This window comes from Amblyraja radiata, chromosome 23 (genome assembly GCF_010909765.2).
Source record: "Amblyraja radiata isolate CabotCenter1 chromosome 23, sAmbRad1.1.pri, whole genome shotgun sequence".
NCBI lineage: Eukaryota > Metazoa > Chordata > Chondrichthyes > Rajiformes > Rajidae > Amblyraja > Amblyraja radiata.
This window is the reverse complement of record NC_045978.1, coordinates 34,578,292-34,592,075: the sequence shown is the minus strand read 5'-3', so window position 1 is coordinate 34,592,075 and position 13,784 is coordinate 34,578,292. Positions and strand designations below refer to the sequence as shown.

General features: G+C 41.8%; 1 protein-coding gene across 3 annotated transcripts in view; it reads left to right on the top strand.

Moving 5' to 3' along the window:
* The window catches only part of nelfcd (negative elongation factor complex member C/D), a 52,186-nt gene that overhangs the window by 23,520 nt on the left and 14,882 nt on the right, over positions 1–13,784 (top strand). For all 3 annotated transcript variants that reach the window (XM_033042020.1, XM_033042019.1, XM_033042022.1), the window contains exons 6-10: positions 576–728; positions 1,691–1,821; positions 5,495–5,660; positions 6,579–6,713; positions 12,951–13,090. In XM_033042020.1, coding sequence (XP_032897911.1) covers positions 576–728; positions 1,691–1,821; positions 5,495–5,660; positions 6,579–6,713; positions 12,951–13,090 — 725 coding nt within the window. The remainder of the gene's footprint in view (positions 1–575; positions 729–1,690; positions 1,822–5,494; positions 5,661–6,578; positions 6,714–12,950; positions 13,091–13,784) is intronic.

Below are 13,784 nucleotides of genomic sequence, written 5' to 3'. Positions count from 1 at the left end.
TGATCACCTTTGGAATTCACTACTCCATAGAGCTGTGGAGGTGAAGTCATTGAATTTACTCAAGGTGGAGATTGATTTACATTTTAACTCTGAGGGAGTCAAGTGGAATGGGAAGTGAGCAGGAGAGTTGTATTCTTGCTATGTTAGGATCGACCATAGTCCTATTGAAAGACAGGGCGGGGGCGGGGGCTGTGGGGGGAATTAGCCTACTCCTAATATTGTTAGGAAAAAATGATTCCAAAGAAAGACAACTTTCCTTGTCAAATCTGCTGCATTATGTCCATGACATTTTGATGCACATTTACTTTGGCTCTGTCACCTTCCTTCAGGACAGGCAGCATCCCTGTAATGGATCCTAGAACTGCTCCTTACCCTGTAGGAGAAAGATAATGCACAGCGTACCAGTGGAAATTGAATATGAGGATGGACTATCTAACGATTTAAAACAAAGATTAAGTATAATAAGAACCAAATCTCTGGCTAAATCAAAACCAATTTAATGGGGTAAAAAGTCACTTTCCTTTTATACATTTATTCAGGAGGTAAATTGTTTTTATGTTTTTGTCTCCCCACAGCTAATCTCAGACGCTGGATACCAGGGTGAAATAACCAGCGTGTCAACGGCCTGTCAGCAGCTCGAGGTCTTCTCCCGTGTTCTCCGCACCTCTCTTGCCACACTTGTTGATGGGGGTGAAGAACATTTGGAGAAAAACCTGCCTGAATTTGCAGTGAGTGCCTTTCTATTCAGTTTGTTGCGATAGCTGAATTATTTGGGATGTTGGTACAAAGCAGTTCACTTATGAAGAAGCAAACTCATCAACAGCCCCCACTTTCATGTCTCCAGGTTTGCAATCCCCTCCGCCAATTCATATGAGATTTGCGTCAGATGGTTGACTTTTTATGGGTGATACATCATAATCACAGCTTGCCCTTTGATCTCACACTACATTTCGCACATCCCCTCCCACGGGAGATCAAATCCCTCTCTTCCTCTCTCCCTCTTTATTTTATTTTATTTTCCTCTCTCTCTCAAAAATGTTTCCCAACCCCGGGTCAGTTCCTGTGCTGGTTTTCCCAAGGTCAGGAGGTCTCACAGTACTCTCCGTTTCCCTTGAGGGCCAATCCCACAAGGAAGTGTGGCCTATAGTTACTGTCATTAAACCCACACTCTGGGGTCGTGTGCTCTGTAATGCTGTCAGGCAGAGAAACATTGATCTGATTACATCAGCTTGTCTCATCCACTTTCACTTCATCATCTGATGGAGCATCTTGCTCTTTTATCAGGTGGTATTCTTCAAATTACTAGTTGTATTGTCATTATATATGAACTTCAAAGGTACACAAAAATGCTGGAGAAACTCAGCAAGTGCAGCAGCATCTATGGAACGAAGGGAAGAGGAAAAGGAAGAGGCAGTGACGCGCTGCGCCCCAGGATTTTGGGATGTACAAAATCTTTGCGCACCATCTGCGTGACACGCAAATGACGCCCAAGTGGGACAGGCCCTTTAGATTCTAGTACTTTTGCAGCTTCTCCAGCTTTATTTACATTTCTAAAGATGTATTTTAGTTAGCGGCTCTCTGACAACAAGACTCCCTGTTGTTCCTTTTGCTGGTTTTAATTTAAGATTCCCATTTGTATGCATATGTGTAAGAGATTTTTCACTAACATTGTTTTTGACAATATTCACAGAAAATGGTATGTCACGGGGAGCATACATACCTTTACGCTCAGTCTATAATGTCTGTGTTGGCTCAAGAAGAACAAGGTGGGGCAGCTGTCCGAAGAATTGCACAGGAAGTTCAGAGATATGCACATGAGAAGTAAGAATACAATCAATCCTTTGGAACTTTGGGACTTTGGAAAATTTCCAAGGCATTATTTCAAAGACATGCCGCTGTATTTATTGAAATGATCCCCTTCCTACTATTCCTAAAGTGCTCAAGGATTCAGTTACACTTTCATTGGTCACCTTGTACCACATTGTGCATGGGGATCTTCCACATTGTCGGATGTGGCCATGGGTCATCATTCTCATTCGGACAAAGATAGATACAAAAAGCTGGAGTAACTCAGCGGGACAGGCAGCATCTCTGGAGAGAAGGAATGGGTGACCTTTCGGGTCGAGACCCTTCTTCAGACTGGTTAGGGATAAGGGAAACACGAGATATAGATGGTGATGTGGAGAGATACAGAGCAATGAATGAAAGATATGCAAAAAAGTAACGATGATAAAGGGAACGGGCCATTGTTAGCTGTGTGTAGGGTAAACATGAGGAGCTAGTGTGACTTGGGTGAGGGAGGGATAGAAAGATAGGGAATGCCAGGGGTACCTGAAGTTAGAGAAATTAATATTCATACTACTGGACTGTAAGCTGCCCAAGCGAAATATGAGACGCTGTTCCTCCAATTTGTGTTTAGCCTCACTCTGACAATGGCATTCTGCTAAACTCTCATTTGGGCACTGTTCACGCTCTATCTATGAGCACTATTCATCTGATGTATGTCTACTTCTCATATTCCATTATCCATTAGATGTATACTGGTCATCATTAACTCACCCATGGGCATCTACAGTCATTCATGCGTTTGTGCAGGTCACTTTACACCATTTTCATTGTCATGGTATTTATATGGCTGGTACAGGTGGCTTTCTTGTCAATGTCTCAGGATAATAACTCAGCTATAGTAACGTCATTGAATAAGAAGGGTGAGCAGTTAGAATCTGTGGTTGGGAATGGCCACTGTATGGCAATTCATGGCATGAATGTTACTTGCCACTTAACAGGGCCTGAATATAGTTGTTGTCTTGCTATATGCAGGCATGGGCTAATTCATGAACTGAGGAGTTGCAAATGGAACTGAACATTGTTCTATCAACAGCGAACATCACAATTTCTCTCTTTTGAAAGTTGGTTATGGATGTATGAGCCAGAGATCGCCAAGCCTTGGAAACTGCCTTGAGGAATTCTTGCAGTGGCAGTCTAGGGTGATTGACTCCAACAATAACAACCATCTTGCTTTGTGCGAGGCACAATGCAAACCATTGGAATGTTATCCCCTTGATGCCTAATGTTCAGTTTCACCAGAGCATGTTGATGCAATACTCAGTTGAAAGCTGATGTCAACCAAGGGCAGTCAATGTCACCTCACTTCTATGATCCAGTGTGTCTGAAGACGTGATCCTGGTGAAACCTAAAATGGGCATTGGTGGACAAGTTATTGATAATGCCATTTGATAGCAATGTCGAAGATGCCTTCAATATTTGTTGATAATTGACTGATTTAGCCAAAATAGATTTGTGAATGGCTAATTTTCGATGTGGTTGGTTAGAAGCCAGTCCCATTATTGAACTTGAACAGTTTGCAAGAGCCGAGTCTGGTCCTGGAGCCCAAGTCGTATATTACTAGAGATGGGATTTTGGCCCATCCCATAGATTCTGCTTTATCTTAGGCACTACATCACTGGTTCCCCTGTCTATTCTATAAGCCCGATCCTCAAAAAAACTCGAATAGTCAAACATGATTTCCCTTACTGACTCTACTCAATCCTACTGCTCTTCTCAAGATTTCTGTTATATCCTTGTAATAGATTTCCAACATTTGCCCTGCTACTGATATGAAGCCAGCATATCGATTGTTGCTTGTTTTCCCTCTATCTTCTCTCTTAAATAATGGGTTCATATTTGCTACTCTCCCATCTACAGGAACAACTTCAGAAATCTATGGAATTTTGGGAAGAGACACGATCTGTAATCACCTCTTTCAAAACTCTGGAATGTAGAGTGTCAGTTCCTTGGGATTTGTCAGCTTTCATTCTTGCCATCTTATCTTGCACTGTTTTTTACTTTCACTTCAATTTACACAAGATTACCTTTCATTTTTCTAAACTCAGGTTTTCTCCAATCTGCTTAATCTTTCCACTTTCAATGAACTGCTATCGAAAGAATCAATTCGTGAATTTTTTGCCAAATTTCATTATCACAGGTACGCCCTTCCTTAGTTGGGAAGGTTAGACCAAGACACCATGTTTCAAATCTGATCTCACCAGAGCTCTGTACAATTGGAGCAATTGTTCAAATTGTATTCAAATCCTCTTGCATTAAAGACCAATTATGCTGAGAGCCAAGGAAATCTGCTGTACAGTTTATTGTTTGCCTGTGTAGAAAGGAATTGCAGATGTTGGTTTATACCGAAGATAGACACAAAGTGCTGGAGTAACTCAGCAGGTCAGGCAGCATCCCTGGAGGAAAAGAATGGGTGACGTTTCTGGGTCGGGACCCTTCTTCAGACTGAAAGTAGAGGGGAGGGAACTGGAGGTAAGAAAAGGCCAGAACAAAGCAGGGTCGGCAACAGATGATCAAGGAAGGGTGGAGCTCATAATGGTCCATTGTTGGCTCGGGAAGAGGTGATAATGAAGGGATACAAGGAAGTGAACGGTGGAACGAGCAGGATGACACGGGAGGGGAAGGGCATTGAGAGACAGAATGCAGGGGTTACTAGAAATTAGGGAAATCAACGTCCATATCGCTGGGTTGTAAGTTGCCCAAGCAAAATATGCGGTGCTGTTCCTCCAATTTGCGTGTGACTACGGAGAAGGCTGAATTGGAAGTGGAGATAAAATGTTTGGAAACCAGGAGATCACATCGGCCAAGGTGGGCTAAGCATAAGTGTTCAGTGAAACGATCACCCAGTTTGCTCTTGGTCTTGCCTTCCTGACTGATTCTTGTATCTACATTTTAACTTTTTAATAAATTGTTCCTAAGGCCACCTAGGTTTCTCTGAACAGATCTTTGGTCTGTCTGTCATCATTCAACGCATAGACTTCTATTTTTTTTCCCCATCAAAGCAAAGATCTGGTTGGTCATCTTGCAGGATCACATTCCTCCTTCCCCCATGACTTTGAATTGAATTGAAATTCATGCAAAGGGCTTCATGAAACTAGAAGGTTGCCCTGCAACAAAGCTCATGTTCCCACAACACCCTCCCTCCACCTCTATATTGTTGATTGGTGCTGGATCCACAGATGCTGACCTTCCTTCAGTATCTCCACCTAGCCACCAAATCTGAAGTCTGAGCTGAAGAAAGGGCTCGGCCCAAAACGCCACCCATTCCTTCGCTCCAGAGATGCTGCCTGTCCCACTGAGTTAGGTTATTTGTCCATAGGGACCCCCCCCCCCCCCCCCACCCACCTACCACCCCTCACAAGGACCAAGGTCAATGTTGATCCATTTCCAACAAGGATTACTGGATAGCTGACTTTCACTTCACTAATTCTGGGATGATGAGGTTCTTGCTGTTTTTGCTGTGGTTGATGTAATTTGTTTTTGTTGTTTGCTTGATGTAATCGCTGTTAACTCAGCACAAAGCAAGTTTCCAGTCTGTTCAGTTGTGTGTCACGCTATACTGCTCAGCAATGTCCACACAATTTCACAGCCCTTGTGATTTCCTTTCAACTCAAGGAAACTTAATTCTCTTTACGCTATCTTCCCACAGAGGTCATGATGCCAGTCAGATTACCCTGGCGTTGGGCACAGCTGCATCCTACCCCCGAGCTTGTCAGGCACTGGGTGCCATGCTGTCCAAAGGAGCTCTGAATCCTGCTGATATCACAGTTTTATATAAAATGTTCACCAGCATGGATCCACCACCTGTAGAATTGGTAAGAAATGTCCTCGGCCACATGTTTTATATGACAATCTTTTCAAGCACTGGGCTCCGGGCTCCTTCAATTTCTATGGGACACTGAATGAAATATTATTGAATGGTTGGCAGAAGTGTTTGCAAGAGATTACATCCTCCGCCAGCTCAGACAAAGAGTTTGAGTAAGGTGTCTCTCTGATTGGAGTGTCATGTCTAACCCAAGAATCCTATCCCAGTGAATTTTCAAGCAGATATCATTGAACTCTATTGATTGAGACCTCTGATGAATTGGTGGAATATAAATGGCCGGGGTGGGCAAGATGGGCCGAAGGGCCTGTTTTCACACTGTATCACTATGACTCAATTTCCTGTAAACTCTATTAATAATGAGACCGATCCCATTTCATTTATTATTTATGTAGGATGGAACTGCAGATGCTGGTTTAAACCGAAGATAGACACAAAAAGCTGGAGTAACTCAGCGGGACAGGCAGGATCTCTGGAGAGAAGGACCCTTTCCTTCACCCATTCCTTCTCTCCAGAGATGTTGCCTGTCCCGCTGAGTTACTCCAGCTTTTTGTGTCTACTCATTTATTATTTTTGTGTCTACTCATTTATTATTTTTGTGTCTACTCATTTATTATTTTTGTGTCTACTCATTTATTATTTTTTTCTAATTTGCCAAAATCCAGATTTAGAACTTTATAAAGTGTGGTTCATTGCCACATTTGAGGGCTATGTTTAAAGAAATAAGAGCTGATTTGTATTTCACATGGAGCTCTGCAAGCCAGTTTGAAAACAAGTACTTCAGGAAAGTCAGTAAAATCCTTCTGTTCTGTTCGATTAGTGATCTTCTCACTGGAAAGTGTATTACAGCTTTGTTCTGTTGTACCAGGGTTGCCCATATCTAACTCTGCTTGTTTCCTTCTCTTTCCAGATTAGAGTCCCGGCTTTCCTTGATCTTTTTATGCAATCTCTCTTCAAACCGGGCTCCAAAATCAATCCCGAGCATAAGCACAAGTACATCTACATCCTAGCTTATGCAGCCAGTGTGGTGGAATCGTGGAAAAAGGTTAGCTTTATATTTTGCATATGGTCATAAAAGCGGGGCTAAGAAACATCGGCTCACACTGGATTCCCGTGATTGTTCACTGGCTGAACCCAAAGTACACCATGTTTGTTTAATTGTTGAGGCTGTATCTAAGGGTGTGCCATCTTTATGCCATTCCATGGCCACATCCAGTCCACGAGTTGTTTGTTCCTGGTCCATCCCTGTAACTTCGAACGTGGCTGTGAAATTCCTGCATGTTTCTTCCGGAGCCTCCACTTTGGGTTCAGCTAGTGATTGCTGGGAAATCACTGGGTTCATACGGGAATCCAGTATGAGCCTCCACTTAGTTATATCTATTAATTGTGCTGAGGGTCAAGAGAAATTAAAGTAGCTAACATACCTAGTTGTGTGGCTTTCCAGTTACACTGCTTATGTTTGCAAAGATGAAAAATATTTTGAAAATTGCACAATTTATAGAAACACATTGGAAATTCATTTGTTTGCATGTTTTTCCCGAACATAGCTGTCATCTTATAAAAGGAACATTCAGAAGTCTGATAACAGTGGGGAAGAAACTATTTCTGAACTCTGAATCATGCTTGCGTATAGCATGTGCTACAGACTTTCAAGCTTTTGTGTTTCTTGCCCAATGGCAGAGGAAGAAAAAGGTTTAGATTGACAGAATATGGGCCCAAATCCTGTCAATCTATATCTTTATTCAATGGTTCAACCTTCACAGCATTGTGTGGTGGAGAAAGCTAAAAATACATGGCTTACTGAGCAAGGTCATTTTTTTCCTCATCTCCATTTTAAGTTTGCTGACCCCGATTCTAAAATTCTGTCCTCTAGTTCAAAGTTCCGCAGAAGGGCAAACTTTCAACATCTATCCCGTATATTTCAATGGAATCATCTCTTTCATTTGCGATCGTGTTTAACCATTCCTCATAAGACAGTTCCTTCATCCCAGGAGTCATGCTTGTGAACCTTCTCTGAACAGCTTCCATTTCGAGTATATACTTCCTCATATTGGAAGATCAAAACTGCCTGTACAGTTAGTGTAAGACTTCTACACTCCACCCTTTTGCAATGATGGCCCACAATTCATTGGCTTTCCTAAATACATCCTATACTTACATCTCTCAGCAGGAGATTTACAAAATAGGACGTCCAAATCGTGTGGGATTATGTAACATCTTACCACTGATTTTCTGTTTTTCCCAGCAAAGTAGATAACTTAATATTTCCACTTTTTTATTTTTCGACCATCTGCTAAATGTCGCCCCTTGCCTAACCTATCTGTCCATTTACAGACTCCCTGTGTCTTCCTAACAATTTGTTTTAGATGAATCTTTGCAAATCAATAAATCATCATTGATATCAATACAAACGACCCTCACATTATGGCACTTTGGGTAACAAAATTCACCCTTACTGAATTCACAAACCACTACCAAAAAATGTGAAATAGAGAAATTTATATTTATGGAATTTATGTGAAAATGGTAACCACAAAATGTATACTTGTAACTTCCCAGCAATATCAAACAGACCTTACAGCGCCAGAGACCCGGGCTTGATCCCAACTATGGGTGCTGGCTGTACGGAGTTTGTACGTTCTCCCCGTGACCGCATGGGATTATTCCGAGATCTTTGGGTTCCTCCCAAACACCAAAGACGTACAGGTTTGTAGGTTAATTGGCTTGGTATAAATCTAAAATTGTCCCCAGTAGAACAGTGTTAATTGCTGGTCAGTGTGGACTCGGTGGGCCGAAGGGCCTGTTTCCGAAATTAAACTAAAGTAAACTACACCTCATTGTCTGTAAATATCGCAGTTGTCAATCTGCTTGTTAGTGATGATGTGAACCCCAGTTGATGTGTTTTCAACAAGTGGCAGTCAGTTGGCTGCAATTTTTGTAGATATCGGGGAAGGGGGGATATCGGGGGGGGTTTGGAAAAAGCCTGAAGAGAGGAGAGGGAGATTAAAGCATGACAGGTAATAGTATTTTTGGCTGTAATTTTTGTCTGTATAAATCTGGTTTCATAGACCAAATTTGGTGCTGTGATTACCAATCAGGATACGTTTCATGTTACAATAACATAACTTCCATCAGCTTGTTTATATACATCTGATCAGGAGTTTTGATTTTTCGCATATTCTTGGTCTATAATTTCTACCTCCTTTGCTTTTCCCACAGATCTTTGGCAGGGGAGTGGGATATATTTTGAAGAATAAAAGAAATTATCACATTAGAACCAATATAGTTAATTTCCTGGCTGAAATATCTGCACAGATGTGTTGTTGAATGTGGCAGATATTATCCCGCGGGATAATCACTGTTGTGAGAAAACCATGCTGTAGCACGCATTTCCGCTTATAACGTGGGATTCAATGGAAACTGAGAGTTTGTGTTAAGGAAAATCACAGTATCCTATGGCACTGAACTTCCCAACCTGAAAATGACCCATTCATCCTGGCTGTTAGTGTTCTATTAGTTAATTAATTGTCGAACCATACTAAAATGCCAATGCAAAAGCCTCTTGTCCAGCAGCTGAACAAAAGTCTTTTGGAAATCGTAATGCGGTATGTCTACATTTTCTCGTTTATCCAGTGTGCTTGTTATAAACTCAACAATGCAATTTTGTAAAAAATATATACATTTGTTAAACACCATTTCCCTTAATCAACTGTTCACATGAAACAGTTTTTGATTGTGTTCTGATATTTCTACTATTACTAATTTTTGTACGTAATGATTGCAGAACTAACTAATGACAAGTGTCAGATTAATTATAGCCTTAAAGTTTCTTGCTTTCTGCATTTCCTCTTTCTTGAGAATGGGGGTGGCATTGGTGGTTTTGCAATAGTTTTTTTGCTGGAACTTACCTTAGACGTTAAAAGATCACAGCCAATGAGTTCATTATCTTTGCAGCTATTTCTTTTAAAGCCTTCAGTCCCATTGGTTTCCTTACTACATTTTTTCTATTCGTATTGGTTTATTATTGTCACGTGTTTTAAGATATAGTGAAACTTTTTTTGGCATTGTTCAGTCAAATCATACCATACATAAGTACAATCAAGCCATTCACAAATACAATAAATAGTACAAAGAGAAAAACACCAGAATGCAGAATATCGTGTTGCAGCATTATAGCATTACTATTACAGAGAAAAAGTCCAAAGTCCGCAACAAGATAAGTTGGAAGATCGGGACTGCACCTTGGCTTTTGGAGATTCAATATTCTGATAACAGCAAGGAAGCAGATGTTCCTGAATCTTCTGTACAGAAACATAGAAAAGGAGGAGGAGGCCATTCGGCCCTTCGAGCCAGCACCACCATTCATTGTGATCATGGCTGATCGTCCCCAATCAATAACCCTAGAGCTCTATCTAACTCTCAAGTCCATCCAGTGATTTGGCCTCCACTGCCCTCTGTGCAGGGAATTCCACAATTTCACAACTCTCTGGGTGAAAATGTTTTTTCTCACCTCAGTCTTAAATGGCCTCCCCTTTATTCTATGACTGTGGCCCCTGGTTCTGGACTCGCCCAACATTGGGAACATTTTTCCTGTATCTAGCTTGTCAAGTCCTTTTATAATTTTATATGTTTCTATAAGATCCCCCTCATCCTTCTAAACTCCAGTGAACACAAGCCTAGTCTTTTCAATCTTTCCTCATATGACAGTACCGCCATCCCAGGGATCAATCCTGTGAACCTACGCTGCACTGCCTCAATCACAAGGATGTCCTTCCTCAAATTAGGAGACCAAAACTGTACACAATACTCCAGATGTGGTCTTACCAGAGCCCTATACAACTGCAGAAGAACCTCTTTACTCCTATACTGAAATCCTCTTGTTATGAAGGCCAACATTCAATTAGCTTTCTCCACTGCCTGCTGTACCTGCATGCCAACTTTCAGTGACCGGTGTACAAGGACACCCAGGTGTCGCTGCACCTCCCCCTTACCTAACCTAACCTCATTGAGATAATAATCTGCTCCCTTGTTTTTGCCGCCAAAGTGGATAACCTCACATTTATCTATATAATACTGCATTTGCCACACATCTGCCCACTCACTCAACCTGTCCAGGTCACCCTGCAACCTCCTAACATCCACTTCATGTTTCTCACTGCCACCCAGCTTTGTGTCATTTGCAAACTTGCTAGTGATGCTCCTAATTCCCTCTTCCAAATCATTAATATATATGGTAAACAGTTGCGGCCCCAACACCGAGCCTTGCGGCACTCCACTCGCCACTGCCTACCATTTTGAAAAGGACCCGTTCACTCCTAATCTTTGCTTTCGGTCTGCCAACCAATTTTCAATCCATGTCAACACCCTACCCCCAATACCATGTGCTCTAATTTTAGTCACCAGTCTCCCGTGCCGGACCTAATCAAAGGCTTTCTGAAAGTCTAGATACACTACACTCACTGGCTCCCCTTCATCAATTTTACTTGTCACATCCTCAAAAAAATTCCAGAAGATTAGTCAAGCATGATTTCCCTTTCATAAATCCATGTTGACTTGGACTAATCGTTTTACTACTATCCAAATGCCCCATTATTACCTCTTTAATAATTGACTCCAGCATCTTTCCTACCACCGAAGTCAGGCTAACTGGTCTGTAATTCTCCGTTTTCTCTCTCGCTCCTTTCTTGAAAAGTGGGATAACATTAGCTATCCTCCAATCCACAGGAACTGATCCTGAATCTATTGAACATTGGAAAATGATCACCAATGCATCCACTATTTCTAGAGCCACCTCCCTGAGGACCCTGGGATGCAGACCATCCAGCCCAGGGGATTTATCATCCTTCCCAATTAGCCTACCCAATACTATTTCTCGCCTAATGAAAATTTCTTTCAGTTCCTCTACCCCCTTAGATCCTCTGTCCTCCAGTACATTTGGGAGATTGTTTGTGTCTTCCTTAGTGAACACAGATCCGAAGTACCTGTTCAACTCTTCTGCCATTTCCTTGTTACCCATAATAATTCCACCCGTGTCTGCCTTCAAGGGACGCACATTTGACTTTGCTACTCTTTTTCCCTTAACATATCTAAAGAAGCTTTCACTGTCCTTCTTTATATTCCTGGCCAGCTTCCCCTCGTACTTCATCTTTTCAGCCCGTATTGCCCGTTTTGTTTCACTCTGTTGTCCTATGAAAGTTACCCAATCCTCTGGCTTCCGGCTACTCTTTGCTGTGTTATGCATCTTTTCTTTTAGTTTTATTCTATCCCTAACTAATCTTGTCAGCCACGGTAGCCTCCTACTCCCCTTAGAATCTTTCTTCCTTTTTGGAATGAAATCATCCTGCGTCTTCCGGATTATGACCAGAAATTCCTGCCATTGCTGTTCCACCGTCATTCCTGCTAGGATCCCTTTCCAGTCTACTTTGGCCAACTCCTCTCTCATGCCCTTTGTTCAACTGCATCACTGACACTTCCAATTTAACCTTCTCCTTCTCAAATTGCAGATTAAAACTAATCATATTATGATCACTACCTCCAAGCGGTACCTTTACCTCGAGTTCTCTTATCAAATCTGGTTCATTAGACAACACTAAATCCAGAATTGCCTTTTCTCTGCCCAACAAGAGAAGGGAGTAGAGGGAATCACAGGGGTAAAATAGATCCTTGATTTTGTTGGCTGCTTTCTAGAGGCAACGTAAAGTGTAGATGGAGTTAGTGATGATGAGGCTGGTTTGTGTGAGAGACTGGGCCACATCCACAGCTCTTGGCAGTCACTTGGGTAGAGCTGTAGCCAAACCAAACTCTGATGCCTTGTACGATAGGATAACATAATATTTATAGGGGAAGGGAAGATGATCCTTGGAAAAGGCCAAGTAAATCTGTAATCAACAATAAAATGACTTGCATTTTGTACATTTATATATTGTACTTAGCACAACACATACTCCAAACAGATCAGTTAATTGCAGATAGAAAATGGTCTTAATGGGGGAAAAAATCCAGACTTTGACCAGAAATGTTACATTATGTTGTTCATTTACTGTGTTCTGATAGATGAGTACAATAATGACGATAATTATCTACTTTGAAAGGATTAGAATTTTAGTCCCAGTGTCGTGATTAAAGACAGGTTTATTGTTCAATGTGCAAAACTGACAGGTTTATGGAAAAACAAATCCTGATAACAACTTTCAAAAATTTGATGGACTGGGGTTTTGCGAACTTTTCGACTTTCTAGGGCTTGTGTTGCAGTTTAACTCAGAGCTGTTATTTTATCTGATAGAACAAAAGATTTAACATCAACAAAGATGAGCTGAAATCCACCTCAAAGGCAATTGAGACCGTCCACAATCTGTGCTGCAATGAAAACAAAGGGGCTTCAGAGCTGGTTGCTGAGTTGGGAACGCTTTATCAATGTATTCGGTGAGTATCACAGTGCACAACTTACCCGTTGGCAGATCAGTTGAAAGCCATTGGATATGAGGGGCTATGGACATGTTTGGTGAGCATCTTGGGGCACAGAGTTGCTCTGTCAGAGTAGATGGACCGTACTCTTTATTTAAGTAGTGCAGCAACTTCACAGAGGAGCACTGTGTGAGTAGATTTGCTCAATGGTGCATCTATGACAGATCATACCAAGCGTTCAACACTCCTGCCGCCCATTTGGATAATGGGTGAAATGCTGGATGAATGTTGGATGTTGGGCAGAAACTTTCCTAAGCTCTGACAGTGATCTTCTTCTTCGACAGCTACCAGGTTCAGAGATTTGTATTAAGAAAAGGCAGGTGTGTCTCACTCATGATTCTCAGATTCTAAGGGTGTCAGGGGTTATGGGGAGGAGGCAGGAGAATGGGGTTGAGGGAAAGGTAGATCAGCCATGATTGAATGGCGGAGTAGACTTAATGGGCTGAATGGCCTAATTCTGCTCCTAGAACGTATGATTCCCAGAACATGAAATTCAATTTAGCAGTGGAGGTTGTTAGAATATGGGCACCATATCTAAGGAAGGATGTGCTGGCTCTGAAGAGAGTCCAGAGGAAGTTTATATGAATAACCCCAGGAATGAGTAGGTTAACCTATGTTGAGCGTTTGTCAGTACTGGGCCTGCACTCGCTGG